At 36.5% G+C, this 17,448-nt stretch overlaps 1 protein-coding gene across 2 annotated transcripts in view; it reads left to right on the top strand.

Annotated features, from left to right (window-relative positions):
- itga9 (integrin, alpha 9) overlaps positions 1–17,448 on the top strand; it is a 105,508-nt gene that overhangs the window by 78,036 nt on the left and 10,024 nt on the right. For both annotated transcript variants that reach the window (XM_048203910.1, XM_048203909.1), the window contains 6 exons: positions 1,476–1,623; positions 9,812–9,898; positions 10,011–10,090; positions 11,962–12,051; positions 12,906–13,014; positions 13,317–13,424. In XM_048203910.1, the coding sequence (XP_048059867.1) occupies positions 1,476–1,623; positions 9,812–9,898; positions 10,011–10,090; positions 11,962–12,051; positions 12,906–13,014; positions 13,317–13,424 (622 nt within the window). The remainder of the gene's footprint in view (positions 1–1,475; positions 1,624–9,811; positions 9,899–10,010; positions 10,091–11,961; positions 12,052–12,905; positions 13,015–13,316; positions 13,425–17,448) is intronic.

The following is a 17,448-nucleotide window of genomic DNA, read 5'->3' as shown; positions in this document are numbered from 1 at the left end:
TCGTCTGCTCACCAAGGCTACATTTATTTAATTAAAAATACAGTAAAAAACAGTAATATTGTGAAATATTATTACAATTTAAAATAACTGTGTACTATTTAAATATATTTGACAAAGTAATTTATTCCTGTGATGCAAAGCTGAATTTTCAGCATCATTACTCCAGTCTTCAGTGTCACATGATCCTTCAGAAATCATTCTAATATGCTGATCTGCTGCTCAATAAACATTTATGATTATTTTCAATGTTGAAAACAGTTGTGTACTTTTTTTTTTCAGGATTCCTTGATGAATAGAAAGTTCAAAAGAACAGCATTTATCTGAAATACAAAGCTTCTGTAGCATTATACACTACCGTTCAAAAGTTTGGGGTCAGTAAGAATTTTTATTTTTATTTTTTTGAAAAGAAATTAAAGAAATGAATACTTTTATTCAGCAAGGATGCATTAAATCAATCAAAAGTGGCAGTAAAGACATTTATAATGTTACAAAAGATTAGATTTCAGATAAACACTGTTCTTTTGAACTTTCTATTCATCAAATAATCCTGAAAAAAAATATTGTACACAAATATTTTGTACATTTGTACACATTAAATGTTTATTGAGCAGCAGATCAGCATATTAGAATGATTTCTGAAGGATCATGTGACACTGAAGACTGGAGTAATGATGCTGAAAATTCAGCTTTGCATCACAGGAATAAATTACTTTGTGAAATATATTCAAATAGAAAACAGTTATTTTAAATTGTAATAATATTTCACAATATTACTGTTTTTTACTGTATTTTTAATTAAATAAATGTAGCCTTGGTGAGCAGACGAAACTTCTTTTAAAAACATTAAAAATCTTAGTGGTTCCAAACTTTTGGACTGTACTGTGTGTATATATATATATATATATATATTAAAGGTTAAAATAATAAAATAATTATTTTAATAATGCATTCATTAGAATTTGCAAATAAAATGTGCTTAATTGTCATGAAAATAGTCACAATGCAAAAAATGTTAGTTAATTACTAAATCATCAAAAACACAAATGCATTACAAAAAATACTACTTAAATAAATAAATATATGTCTTTACACAACACGGTACTGAGAATTTGCAGATAAAATTAGGAAAATATTGTCACAATGCAAAAAAATATTAATTGTACTAAAATAGTGCAAAATTTAATTTCTCATTTTTTATTTATTATCTCATACTACAGTGATACAGTATATACAGTAAATACTTAAAGTAATAATGCAATAAGTCTTTTCACAGTGCAGTCATGAGAAGTTAAGAAAATATTGTCACAGTATTAATTGTATGAAAATAAGCTTAATTTTTTTTCTTAAATGCAAAATTTAATTTCTCATTTCTTTTGATTTTAGGGTGAAGTACAGTATGACCCAGAAATATTTTAAAACCGGTTTCCTGAGATTGTCCTTGTCTCACTTGTGTTTTTGTTTCTCTCATTTCTCAGGCGTTACATCAGTTCTCATCTGGCTCTTGGTGGAGTGAGAAATGTGTCATTAAATTTAACCATCTCTAATGCTGGAGATGACGCCTATGACACCAACATCTACTTCAACTTCTCCAGAGAGGTTCACTACATCAACTTCTTACAAAGAGTAAGTCTGACGTATTGTCATCAGTTTCTCCAAACCAGACTTTCAACCATTGACTTACAGTCTGGTCCAGTTTGCAGCTTATTCTTACCAAGAACCACCCAACAGGAACAACTGCTTCAATTCCAATTGCTTCCAACTAAATTCCCCAATATTTTTCAAAGATTAATTGCTAAGAGCTTTGCAAACTTGTAGTTCAGTGAGTTCCTCAGTACTGGTACCAATTTGTTTCCCAGCCTACTGAAGATTGAGTAAAGCGAGCCAGTTAGACTGAAGTTTGAAGTTTGCAGAGCTCTTGCCATTCTTGTTTGTAATACACACCATGGGTGTGCCATGAACTCGGTGCCAAATACTGACAAATAGGTTAAATGGAAAACGTGACAAGTTTGAATCTTCTTTTTAAAATGTGGTCATCATATCCATGATTTAAAGGGACAGAATGGAAAAAAAGAGTGTAGATTATGCATTCGGTCAGCAGAGGAAGTTGTGGAAACAGGAGGAAGCGCACGGTTACTGATGAGAGCATTAACAGCTGGTCAGTTTATCGTTATCTCAGGCTTCTAGATCATGTCTCACGCTGAAATCTGTGTTACAGCTCCCTCAACGTCTGTTTCCTCTGCTGAAAAGCATTCTGTGGTTATCTGTAGCATGAGCAAGAACATTTCCTCCTTTAGACTGACAATTATTTGAGAGACTCTTTAAGATTGCCAAACGGACCTCTTTGATGACCTCAACCTTCTCAAGAGGGTAATGAAGCAGCAGAATTGCACATTTTAATGGTTGTTCTTGAATTTTAAGGAATTGTATCTATATTTGGACATGTGTTTCCTAATTGTGAACTTTTCTGGGTTTATTGATTTACTGATTTTTTTAAACAACTTAAAAATTAAAATAAATGTTTAATTTTATTTAAATAAATACATTTATTTAAAAAAAAAATCATGCTGCTATTTTCCAAAAACAAAAGCATATAACAAATTTGGTGTTTATTTGCCCTTTTTGAGGTTTGAGAGTATCTGTCTTCATTCACTTTTCTTCTTCTGCTCTGGAAGTCTATGGCAGCCCATAGAACCGCTTGTGGGAAAGTTATGAAATTTGGCACACTGATAGAGGACAGTCTGAAATGTTACTATAGCAAATTTGGAGTCTCTATCTCAATCGCTGTAGCGCCACCACCTATCCAAATTTCACTCGAGTTTATGCTAATAACTTTTGAACCGTAAGGGCTAGAAACAAAAATTACTTTTTCCTCTGATCCCTTGGCTAAAAACATTTGGCCGTTGCTCTGATTTTCACAAAAATTTAACCAGATCATCTTCAGACCGTGTTCAGACCAAAAAGTTGTGGAATTCACATTGATGTGTCTAACCGTTTTTGCGTGAACAAATTTTACGTAATGCTTGCAAAAATAGACATAAGACTCTTTATCGTATTTTGACCAAACTTGGTACATGTCATCACAAGCATGACCTGAGGTAACATGCTGCGTTTCTGCACAGCAGTGTTAATTTCGTTGACGAATAATTTTTGTCATAATTTTCGTCAACGACATTTTTTCACGGACGAAAACGAGACGATGACTAAATAAAAATGTGTTTTGAATGACTAAAACTATGACTAAAATCTACTCTAATATTCGTCAATGAATAAAAATGAGACGAAAATGAAAGAGAGGGACGATTTGGGAAGATATCCAGTCAGGAACGCTGTCCTGTGTGGAAGATGCGCACATTTGAAGTGTAACGCGCTGATCTAACCGCGGGAAACGCGGCACTGTTGCGCCCTCTACAGGCTCGTGCAGCAGCACTTCAGACTGCTTAGTAATTAATGAATAGCGCACATTTATGCCAAGAGATTGCTTATAAACTAATATTGATGAATTACGACAATGTTTACTACACTATGTTTATATGGTAATGTGTTGTAGGTTGTAAGAATGCATATTTATCTCCCTCATTAGTAGCCTGCTACTACAATAGGCTACAATGCAGGCTGCAGACATTTCAGAATAAGAGTCACGGTGTATTTCGGGATGGTTTATAATTATTATTTTTTTCCTGGTCATTATTGTTATTTTGTTTACACAATAAACTATTTAATTTAATTTCTATTTAATTCATAGTAAACTACTGTATCTTCTGTCACAGGAAGGAAAGACTAAGAACATTATTTGACATATTATTCAATATATTTTACAAGTATAAGGGTTATTATAGTTAACTAAACCTAAAACCAAAGAAATCTTCATTATTTGAAATAAACTAACTGAAATTAAAAATAAATATTTATAAAAAATGTAAACTTATTTTATTTCATCTAGTTTCTAAGCTTTACCTTAACCTGAGGTATTAAAAGAAAAGAAATAAAAACTTAGACATTTAAAAGCGAAAACTAAAAGACATAAACACAAAAAATTACAAATCTAAAACTAAAAATCAAATCTAATAACATTTTAAACAAAAACTATAGTACCTCAATGATAAGTGTCAATCCCTGAAATATGCTGAATTTTGCTCTTTCGTGTCTTTTTGCACTTGAACTGTCAAAAAACATCTGCTTTGGCGAAAAATTAACAAAATGACGCAAAATTAACACTGCTGCACAGTGCCACCTACTGGTCTGGAGATACAGAAATGGCTATTTTTGCTGATAACTTCTGAATGGTTTGCCCAAAAATCATAAAAAGTCTCGTTAGATTCGGAGCATCATGCCGAGTCGAATCATTTCCAATTTTACCATATCAGCCATTTTGGCCATCGACGATTTTTAATTTTATCGTAAAATGCTCTATTTTATAAACGCATTAGTGTGTTGTTTACGAAACTTGGTATGTGTGAGCTCTTCTCCACCTTGTGGCCAAAAGTTATAATGAAATTTACAAAAATGCTAAAAACTTTTAAGCAATTTAGCATATTGTAATGAAACTAGTCTTAATAGATTCCTTAGGTCATGCCAAGAACATTGATACCAATTTTGAGATTGGACCCCGACATTGATACCAATTTCATAATCAGCCAAACTTCCTGTCCGCCATTTTGGTTTTCTTTAAAAACCTACTTTTTCTAACTTCTCTTAGACCGTTTGTCCGAGTTTTACCAAAATTGAATCTTATCATCTTCAGACTGTGCTGACAAAGAATTAGGGATTTCGTGTCGATAGACAAACATTTTTTTGTATACCGCAGCAATGAATTTGAGGCATGACGCCAAAATGACTCTTGAGGCTGTATCTCTGCAATGCTTTGACATATTGACACCAAACTTTGCATGTGTCATTGCCTCTGACCACACCATATCCACTTGGTCACAGCGCCATCTATTGGTCAAAAGTCATAAAACATTCAATCTTCACAATTGACTGTATTTATGATTTTTCAGGCATTTTGCCAAGAATCATCTTAATATGCCTTTAATTGCTCATTATTGCAGTTGGTCTGATGCTCCCAGCCATGGTGGCGTGACTTATTGTGGCCTTCTTTGTGCTCGACCACTTAATGGCTGTTTTCTTCTCCTTCTGCATTCCAAAATCCTTCTAAATTAATTCTAACATACATTTGTTTTTAAATTGCTCATATTTCACTCGCTATATCCTTGTGTTTTGACACAGATGGAGCTCTTAACATTGTTTTACAGTGTTAAATTTCATGTTGATAATTTTTTGCAGTGAGTAATTGGTCATGACTGTTGAATAGGATGTATGCGGGGATCCAGATGGAAGTGTATTGTGAGAAGACACAGTGGCCGCACTTTGTTTGCTGTTCTAGTACTGTACGTACAGCAGGACCCCTCTAATTACCCCAGCGCCGCGAGAAGCCGTCTGTGTTGATGTGACCCGTCTACACGCGGCGGAGGTCAGGCCAGAACGTCTCCCTCAGGCCACTTCAGCTTTCCGTCATGCCGAGTGTGAACTTGCGCTCGCCTCTTGTTTTATAGTAGGTCCTGTTGCCCCTGTGTTTGTCTTGCAACCCAAACCATCTGCAGCAGTGAATTGGTTTCAGAAGCTCTATCGCCTCATTCAGGTGGCCCCGGGGCCCCTCTTGCGAAGAGAAACACTCACTGTAATTAGATAAACGGTGGATTGTCCTTTTATTAGATTACGGCAGGTGAAGCGAAGACCTTCAAATTGGTGTCTCGGAAACAATTTGATTTATTTTAGGGTTACTGAAGCGCTAAATGACGAGGCAGAGAGAGAGAGTGAAACAACCTGGCTGGATATGAAGTTTATTTTAGAGAGACGCAGCCAATACATACATCATTTGAGATTTGTTGATGTTTCAGTTTAATAACAAACCAGAGAGTAGTGAGTTAATAAACACACCTCTTTTCTTCCTGTAGGCCATGGTGGAATAAAATTACTAAAACAGTAGTGACAAAACACTGGACAGATTTAGATTTAAAATAATAGAATAAAATGACATTTTATGTCTCTCATCAGATACCGTACCAGTACCCTCTCTTCTTCTTTGCCCTTCTCTGTAGGAGCACCAACAGTTTATTTGGCGATGCTTTGCAGTTTAGGAAATAGAGGTCATTTTTGAACTCAAGTTGTCCTGGGGTTTTCCTGTTAGTGCTTTAGAAGACATTGTGTCAGAGGGTTGCTTATTTAAGTCCACTTGATGAAGACAAAGGGTACGTCTCCTCACTGGGGCCAGACTGCAGAAAAAGTGCTGAGCAAGAGGGAGACAACCGTATAAATAATGTTGAACGAGTCTTGCCACATATCGTACGTGAGGGATCTTATACCACTTTGGTTCAAGGGCCATATTATGTAAATAAAAAGAGGGACATTATCAATCTAATATCTGATATATTCAACTGAACACACTTGATGTTTGTTAACATGAATGTAATCAGGTATTTGTTAAGGTCGCCTTTAAAGTCCTTTCTGGCTTAGATGTCTAACCAATCAAATAGGATTTGATAAACTGTAGGGCTGGGACAATACTATTAATGCAAATTTTCCAAATGCATCACAAATCGATTCTGAGATTAGTTTTTAACAGCAGATGCCGCTCCAGGCTATATTTTATCCGCATGCTCAAATGCTCAGGAAGAAGAGCGCTCGTGCGTTCGGCTGATTCTGACAATGTATTTGCACCTCCGAATGCTTTTATGACGCAAGATTAATGTAAACAGCCCACTGCAAACACCCCTGTACTTCACTTCAACCTTTTGAACTTTATGAATTATTATTTTATAGAAGGTTCAAGTGGTGTTTGTAAGGATTCGCGATGCTTGTCCCAGCCCTAATAAACTGTAATGTGAAAATTCACAATTTTCTTATACACTAACATTCAAAAGTTTGGGGTCGGTAAGATTTTGTAATATTTTTTAAAGATGTCTCCTTTGTAAATGCACCAAGACTGCAGTAAAAATACAGTAATATTGTGAAATATTATTACAATTTAAATCAGCTGTTTTCTATGTGAATATACTGTAAAGTGTAATTTATTCCTGTGATCAAAGCTGAATTTTCAGCATCATTACTCCAGTCTTCAGTGTCACATGATCCTTCAGAAATCATTCTAATATGCTGATTTGCTGCTCAAGAAACATTTCTGATTATTATTACTATTATTTTTGAGGAAATTGTCATGCATTTTATTTTTCAAGATTATTTGATGAATAGAAAGTTCAAAAGAACAGCATTTATTTGAAATAGAAATCTTTTGTAACATTATAAATTTCATTTTCGATCAATTCAACCCATCCTTACTGAATAAAAGTATTAATTTCTTTAAAGTCCCCCTGTAAGTCAATAATTTTATCCTTTAAAACTCATATTTGATCACCAAAATGACATATTTAAAAGTTTTTTCTTTGAAAAAAAAAAAAAATCATGCCTTAAAATAGCTTGAATGTATCTCGACACCCTTGCATCATTTAGTATACGTGATTCTATTAATATGCAAATTAGCCCCTTTGACGATCACACTTTGACGTGATTGGTTACAAGGTAGTTTGTGACATCAGAAACACCATTTTTCACTGCAGTTTTAAGGAGAAAATACTCAGCAATGGTGTTGACTTATGAATTTGCACACGGTCTGTCTTAAAGCATATTAAAAACACCACATAGACATATAAACAACATTAAAAACTTGATTTTCACCACACTTACTGACTCCAAACTTTTGAACAGTAGTGTACATCAGATTGTATCGGACACATTTGAATATCTGTGCCTAAGTAGAACTAGGGTAGCTGAACTGCAGACAAAAAATTTAATAATGCATGATCTGGTGCGGATATGGACCACAGACCGCAAATTGTGCACCACTGAGCGCTCTTGAACTCAGAAATGATTAACGGGCCACATTTAGTCCGCAGGCCGCCAGTTGAGGTGCCCTGCTGTAGCGATACTCAAAGCTGGGGAAACCAGGGCGTTAGCGCAAACGCTCCAAACGAGTGCAAAACGTGAGGCCAAAGCCTCAAACTCTTCCCCGGAGAGCCGCCAAGTGCATGAAAAATGAGTTTTGCAAACAGTCCCAGGCTTTCCTGCACCCCCACTCATCTACTTTTGACTATTTATTGATGTATTTTCTCCGGCAGCAGTTCTTGTTATTACTGCAACCCTCGCTAAGAATAGCTCCAAATATAAACTCAAGAATGGGGAACACGTGCAAGACCTCACGTGGAACTGAAGATCCCAGAGTTAAGCGCTCATCCTCTGCATTGTTCCAACCTTCTGGTTTATCAGCGGCTCTGATAGATTCCTGAAGGAGTTTGGTTGTTTTTTTACGCTCTCAGCTCTGTAAAATCGTGAACTCTCGCTCTAGGAACGCTCACTCCTCACGGGGTCCAATCTCAGCTGTTTACACAAACCAGCCGGTGCTGCTCTGCTGTGTTTAGAAAAGCTCTCAACTCTCACTGGCGATTGTCCCTGTTACCATTCACCAAGTGTTCAATGCATGTGAGAGTACAGCTACTTATGAGTTTGTCAAGTCACATTTATTTATATAGCACTTTATGCAGTACAGATTGTTTCAAAGAATCTTAAAATGTTAATAATCAGGTAGATAGCAGTATTAAAGGGATAGTTCACCCAAAAATGAAAATGATCCCATGATTTACTCACCCTCAAGCCATCCTAGGTGTATCTTCTTTCAGACAAACACAATCAGAGATATATTTTAAAAAAATATTCCAAGCTTTATAATGGGAGTGAATGGGGGGCGAGATTTTGAAGCCCCAAAAAAATGCATCCATGCATCATAAATATAATCCATACGACTCCAGGGGGTTAATAAAGACCTTCTGAAGAGAAGCGATATGGGATAATATCCATATTTAAAACTTTATTAAATATAATAGCGATGAGATCATTATGCCAGACTAGCAAACAGTGTAACATAAAATCACCTCAGATATCCAGCGCTAGTTTCGACAACATGGTCTTGCTTACTCTGAAGTTGCAGTGAAAAAGTCTATGCGTTGTAGTTATTCCACTATATTGATTCTGTCAGCTAAATTCACTGTTAGATTAGATCGATTACACTAGCTATTCACTCGAATCATAGCATGCTGAGGACATCTGCTGGTTAAAGATGTGTAAATGCAACAAGAACAGCAAAAACATGTTGTACACACTTTGAAACCGTAGCACGTGAGCTTAGAATAAACAGACCGTTATTGTTCATTGGTGTGGATGCAAATATAGTTATCGTTCTTGATGTGAACGGGTCTTAAATCATGGGATAATTTTCATTTTTGGGTGAACTATCGCTTTAATGTTGTAAAAGTCATTAGAAACAAATTAAATTTCAGCTGTAAAGCATCTCTGTCATTATTCAGCTCAAATTCACATGCAGATGCTGCAAAAAAAAAAGTAAACTTGTCTGCTAAAATTTGCACTGCTAAAATTGAGAAAAAGCTAAACATAAAAATGTATTATTTTCTCTTCCAACTGTCTTTCTGCACAACTATATTGGAGATCTAAACAAAATTGTAATGCATTTTGAATCCAGATTGCGAGAGTTTATTTTTCTTAACGGTGAACGATTTGCATGCCTTCTGAACAGTTGCCTGGCAATCAGTGATTTCTTGGGTTTCATTTAGATGTTTTTTAAGCATAGACACTGCGGTTGGTGAAACTTTCTGCTGGGGTCCCTACAAATTACTACAGCTTTTGAAGGGTTTGACTGGTTATTCTCACTGTCATGTGGTGTTTTCTCTGTCTGATTCGGCTCCAGGAAGAGAAGGGCATTTCCTGTATGCTGGTAGAGCTGGACTTCCTCAAGTGCAGCATTGGATTTCCTTTCATGAGGGCACAAACCAAGGTAGTATGACAGGAGTGTCAGTTTAACAGCTTAATGATTTACTAAGTGATCGTGTTAATTATAGCGCAATTCCATTTAACCTTGTAGTTTTAACCTTTTCTTTTTTTCTCAGTACCATCTATCTGTGCTGTTCGACACGAGTCATCTATCTGGTGAAAATGAGACACTGCTGTTTTTAGTACATGCTAAAAGGTGAGCATTTAATGAACTTTCCCTCCTTTAAAATACAAGGTTTATTTCTGTGATTTAAATACACATGGTTCACATCATCAGTTCACATTAGTGAATGTCACAATGTTTATATTTGAAACAACTAGATAGATTAGACATTTGGACTTTTCCCTGTTTGGCTATTTTGTGAGAAATGAAGTGGTTTTGTTTGATATTGAAGTCGTGATATTAATCTAATGCTTGCCAGATGTGTTTTCTTTGCTCAGAGATATGCATTACACACTATGTGGTAAAGACTAGCTCTCTGTGAGGCAAATAAAACTCTCATAATGCACACTTGACCATCTTACAGTGTAGGCTTTATCAATTATACACTGTATGCATAACCATGCATGTCAGAACCAATGCAACTGTTTGGTTACAGTAAGATTTTTTAATGTTTCTTATACTCATCAATGCAAAAATTAAAATAACAGTTTGAATATATATATATATATATATATATATATATATATATATATATATATATATATATAAAATGTAATTTATTCCTGTTATCAAAGCTGAATTTTCAGCATCAGTCTTCAGTGTCACATGATCCTTCAGAAATTATTCTAATATGAGGATTTGCTGCTCAAGAAACATTTATGATTATTTTAAATAGTTATGCTGCTTATTATTTTCATTATCATTTATTTTCAGGAATCTTTGATGAATAGAAAGTTCAAAAGAACAGCATTTATTTGAAATAGAAATCTTTTGTAACATTATAAATGTCTTTACTGTCACTTTTGATCAATTTAATGCATCCTTGCCGTACTGACAGTAATGTAATGATTATGAATGCGTCGGGGAAAAACAGTAAGGAGATTGCTTTAAGATTTTAATAATTAACTGATAAACAAGTGTTCTGACTCGTCATCTCCACAGTAGTGCACGCACGTATATGCACCTTTCATACGGATTACATAACCTGAGAATGTTTGTTTTCCATTTGAATTGGTTCATTTAAAAGTAAGGCAAGTTCACAGAGAGAGACAGCAGAAATCGCACCGTTTGGATTCATTATTTGTGACCCTGGACCACAAAAACAGTCATAAGGGTAATTTTTTTGAAATTGAGATTAATACATCATATATAATCATATAATAAATAAGCTTTCCATTACAGTATGGTTTGTTAGAATAGGACAATATTTGAAAATCTGTGGGTGCAAAAAAATCTAAATATTGAGAAAATCATCTTTAAAGTTGAAGCCCTTAGCAATGCATATCCATTCACAAAAATACATTTTTGATATATTTATGGTAGGAAATTTACAAAATATCTTCATGGAACATGATCTTCACTTAATATCCTAATGATTTTTGGCATAAAAGAAAAATCGGTAATTTTAACCCATACAATGTATTGTTGGTTATTGCTACAAATATACCCATGCGACTTATGACTGGTTTTGTGGTCACATTTTACAAAAGCACATTTTGTTGTTATTGTGAATGCACACAAATAAAAGTAGACTCTTCACATATTCAAAAGATGTATTACTCTTATCTGTATGACCAAAAATGACGGAGTATTTTAAGTGCAAGTGATCGCGCCGGCGCTACTATTCAGCTTTCACACTCCGCACAAACACTTGAATAGCCCACATTTTTCTAGGTTAACGTTAAAGCGAGCGGACATGTAAAGTTGCTACTACTTAGATGTTTCAGATGATAAGCCATTTGAGCGTTTGGATGTCCAGCTGTTAATGATCTGCATGACTTTCCACTTTCTGTGCATTTTTTGTTAACCTGCAACTAAGCGACTAATACAGTTTTGGTCGACTAAGGCTTAATAAATTTAAAATGAACTGTCTTTGTTCAACATTATTGTTCTTTTTTTCTTAGTGCCAATCCAGAGCATGATAGCACGCTTCATGACAACACACTGGAGTTGTCCATACCGCTGGTACATGAGGTGGACACAGCAATCACAGGGTAAGATTTACACCTCATGAGCTCCTGTCATTATTTATTCACCATCATGTTGTTCAAAAACAGCATGTCCTTCTTTCTTCTGTGGATTGTCAAACCAAATATGTGTCTATATGACTTGTGCACCATATTCTGGTAGCTTCGTAGTCCATCACACCGCCAGACATCTGATAACACCAGAGATGTATGTATTTAGTATTTAGTTCTTATGTGCACAGTACTTTTTTGGCTCCTGTTTCTGTGCGGCGCTGGAGTATTTCAAACTCACAGGCTTGTTTCACAGAGATGAATGAGGCTTAAATACACAACATGTTCTACAGCGAGATGTACAGCCTGATAATGAGAACGTCCTCCCTGTAATGTTTTAGATGAGTGCGCCAGAGACTACACGTCAAAATATAAACATGAGCTTCAGAGGTTAGATGTAAAACCAGATCAAAGTCTGTTTTGTGTCATTTAGCAAGTTAACTACATATGTATGAGAAGGTTTCTGTAATCAGTTTAGGAATAAAGAGATTGCATTTAGTACATATAGACAATCCTATGCAATGGAGTATCCTCCAGGTGTTTGAACTATAAACGCTGCATTGTTTTACCAAAATAAAGTCATTCTGACAGCAGCACACTTATATTATATTATAGATCAAAGCTACCATCAAAATGAATCAAATTAAAGGGGTTCTATGATGCTTTTTTACATGTTTAAGAGGACATTCAAGCATGAAAACTTGTTCTAGTGGACCCCAAAAAACAAAACTAAGACTGTAAAAGTGCATGATAGGTCCTCTTTATGTGAAAGACATAATAATATAGCACAATGAAGGATTGCCATAGTAACTGTGTGGCTGTCTCTGCAGTGTGGTCACCCCTACGTCTTTTGTGTATGGAAACTCAGTCGACCGATCACGCTTCCTTCAGCTGGAAGACATGGAGTGCAGCTTCCAGCCGCTCAACTTCACCTTTCAGGTATCCCGTATGTCCATATGCTGTTCAGATGAGACGTTTTTCTGACTTTAATGTACAATCAGCCGGTCATTATCACAAAATAAAGTGATCAGAACCCAACTATGATGACAGCTGCTTCTGAAAACCAAATCCAAATATTATCATTATGCAATGTCACATTTGACCAGTCCAGAACCAAACTGCATTATAATGTGCTTTAAATGAATGTGAAGTGTATTGTTTGCTGTGAGTTATTAGCAGTTAGTGTTTGTGCTGAGCATAGATCCCGGTATAAATCCGTTTCCCATGTGCTGTTTGTGTAGGTGATAAACAATGGGCCCAGCAGACTTCCTGGCTCCACGATGGACATCAGGATACCCAACCGACTGGCTGGTAACGGACCAGATATGTTCCATATCATTGACACACAAGTGAGTTCCTGCCACTGATGCTCTTGTTTATTTAGCTAGACTTCATTCTCAGTGCTGTAAGCTGTTCCTAGTTATTTTGTGCTACACCATTTTTGATCGGTTGACCAAGTCTCAGAGGGTTTGAATAATTTCATTGTCAGTTCACCATGATATTTTAAGCTTCTAAATCCATCCATCAATCATCCATCCATCAATCATTCATTCATCCATCCATCCATCCATCCATCCATCCATCCATCAATTCAACCATCCATCCAACCAATCATCCATCCATCAATCATTCATCCATCAATCCATCCATCAATCCAACCATCCATCCATCATCCATCTGTCCATCCATCCATCCATCCATCATCCATCTATCCATCCATCAATCACCCATTAATCCATCCATCATCATCACTCTGTCAATCTATCCATCAATCCAACCATCCATCCATCCATTAATCACCCATTAATCCATCCAACCAATCATCCATCATTCATCCATCAATTCATCCATCCAACAATCATCAATCCATCCATCAATCCAACCATCCATCCATCAATCCAACCATCCATCCAACCATCCATCCATCCATCCATCAATCCAACCATCCATCTATCATCCATGCATCCATCAATTCAACCATCCATCCATCCAACCAATCATCCGTCCATCCATCAATCATTCATCCATCAATCCATCCATCAATCCAACCATCCATCCATCATCCATCTGTCCATCCATCCATCCATCATCTGTCCATCCATCCATCATCCATCTATCCATCCATCAATCACCCATTAATCCATCCATCATCATCACTCTATCAATCTATCCATCATTCCAACCATCCATCAATCCATCCATCCATCAATCCAACCATCCATCCATCCATTAATCACCCATTAATCCATCCAACCAATCATCCATCATTCATCCATCAATTCATCCATCCAACAATCATCAATCCATCCATCAATCCAACCATCCATCCATCAATCCAACCATCCATCCAACCATCCATCCATCAATCCAACCATCCATCTATCATCCATGCATCCATCAATTCAACCATCCATCCATCCAACCAATCATCCGTCCATCCATCCATCCATCCATCCATCCATCAATCATTCATCCATCAATCCATCCATCAATCCAACCATCCATCCATCATCCATCTGTCCATCCATCCATCATCTGTCCATCCATCCATCCATCATCCATCTATCCATCCATCAATCACCCATTAATCCATCCATCATCATCATCACCCTATCCATCCATCAATCCAACCATCCATCTATCATCCATGCATCCATCAATCCAACCATCCATCCATCATCCATGCATCCATCAATTCAACCATCCATCCAACCAATCATCCATTCATCAATCATTCATCCATAAATCCATCCATCAATCCAACCATCCATCCATCCATCCATCAATCATTCATCCATCAATTCATCCATCCAACCAATCATCCATCCATCCATCCATCAATCATTCATCCATCAATTCATCCATCCAACCAATCATCCATCCATCAATCATTCATCCATCAATCCATCCATCCATCCAACCATCCATCAATGATTCATCCAAACCACCCACCCATCAATCAATCAATCAATCAATCAATCAATCAATCAATCAATCGGTCCACCTGTCCATCTGAAACAAAATAAGAAATATTAATATGTATTAAGTAAAAAAAAAATGTATTTAAGAAAAACATATATATATTTATATTTATTTTGTATAATTTATATTTATATATATTTGTAAAATAATATTTATTTTACAGTGCAAGTATAAAATGAGCTTTTATTTTGGCAGAAAACTATGCTTCTCTTTTGTTGACAAAAGGAGGTTTATTAGCACTTCTCATTACAAGTATGGGAAGATGATTGGCACTTTACATTCCAAAATATGTTAAGCGACCCAAACTCACAGTGTGTGCAGAGATAAGTTCATGTAGAGCAGCATTTATTGTAAACCAAGCCGCTTAATTAATGAAAACAGACAATTGAAAACTGCCATAATTTCATGGCCCCATCATCAATTATGCATTACATATATCATTTTGCTGTGTTATTTCTGAATCAGTTTCACCTTTGCAGGCTTGATGAAGTACAGTAAGTACATTTAGGGAGTGTTTAAGGGACAAAAGAATCTTGGGAAATAGTAGAAAAGTAGAACAGCTGATGCTGGATTGTTCATTATGTCTATATGACATGCATTAAATTTTCAATAATTCAATGGTCCATTGTCAATTATGCCTTACTTATATTATGTGTAAAACATTGTTTCTACTTAAGGTTAAGTATAAGATTACATGTACTATATTTACCTTATAAAGTACTTCATAAATGCCACAATTGTTGCATGTTTTGATTTTTCAGCTAAATATACAGAGCCAGGCTTTTTATCTGTTGAATCTATAGAAATAGGGCAGAGTGTTGATTATGTTCTTTTCACATACAGTGCGGAGGGCCGAGAGAGTTTAGTGAGGTCAACATCCACAGGCTTATAGTTAATTCAGAGGTGAGAGACAGGGTTTACTGGGCTGCCGTGGATTGTGCCTAAGTTAGACTCACAATAAGCTTCATATCGAGGGTAGAAACTCAAGACCAGCACAGCATTCAATGTTGATTTAACCCTTACAGCAGCCAGAGTACTAGATCAGGCCAGGGATCAACCTGTTGACTGTGAATGGGGGGACGGGGGAGGTTTGTATCCCACCCTGTACGCCCCATATGGAATCACTTACGAGGGGATTAGATGGCTTGCACGAAAGGGTGGAATGGGACACTTGGGGAAAAGCTTCTGTTCACCCGGACTAACCTGTAGCACAGTGGCAATGCCGGGTAACCCGACTCAAAGAGGAGCGGATGTTCCCAGGCACCCACACGGACAGCACAAACATCGGCCTAAGTGGAGGAATTCCTCTGCTCGCATGGCTGAAAACATATGGGGCATTTTTACATCAACAGATTGGGCTGATCCCTCGACTCAGAGGAGATGTCTTAAATTAGAGAGGGTTACGTGACAAAGCTTTGTTCCAAAACCTAGAGCTGCCTAAAGTCGCCTGCAGCCTTCCAAAGCCAAAAACATACTTTAACATACTGCTTTTGTGTCCGGGTCAATTTGACCCACATTCAAAGGGATAGTTCACCCAAAAATGAACATTCTGTCATCATTTATTCACTCTCAAGTTATTCCAAACCTGTGTATTTCCACACAGTTTCTTACACAATACTGCTATGACCTTATAGCACTTTTATCATGATTTGTAAACTTATACATTTTGATGTTTGCATCACATAATCTGCTCCATATGTATGATGAAGTCATTGTTCTGTAGCTCACCTGGTACAGCTTTGCACTTGCGATACCCAACGCTACAGGTACATTTTATATTTCTTAAAGCACTGTCTAGGGATGCAAGTCAGTAGATTTTGAAACAGTACTGTAGTGAAATGAGCCCATGAATTAATGACACAGTTTAGTGGGCTCGTAAAGTCACACGTGAAGCAGGCAGAGATCCTTTCCTTTGTCTTGAGAGAAGACAATGTGAGGTCTTTAGATGCTTTACTCTATGGAGGTCTGACTGGAAAGGATGCGAATTAAAGCAAGAGGTGAAGTGTTCCCCGGGGCCTGAGGGGTGGAAGGGGCTGCGGGACATTAAATCACTCCAGATGGGACGCGCTGTCAGCGAAAGGCTTCCGAACTCCCACTGGGAGAGAACTTCCTTTCGTTATCTGAATTACATAGCAGGTCTGAGCTCACTGGATATATTATAATGTCAGCACATCACCTTTCAATAATCCCACCCAACCATTGGCATTTTGCAAATGAAAAGAATTTGATTTAAAATGTAAATGGACATACTTTGAAATGTTTATGGACATATTCTATTGAAGATGACAGCAGTAATTCAACAGTAAACAAGTACGGTGGAGTAAACAAATGTGTTTAAGCTTCTGACGGAAGCTGTTTTCTGCCACGGAATAAAAAAAAGAAGAAAGATAA

Source organism: Megalobrama amblycephala, linkage group LG10 (genome assembly GCF_018812025.1).
Source record: "Megalobrama amblycephala isolate DHTTF-2021 linkage group LG10, ASM1881202v1, whole genome shotgun sequence".
NCBI lineage: Eukaryota > Metazoa > Chordata > Actinopteri > Cypriniformes > Xenocyprididae > Megalobrama > Megalobrama amblycephala.
Note: the sequence above shows the minus strand (reverse complement) of the source record. Positions and strands in the feature narration are given on the sequence as shown.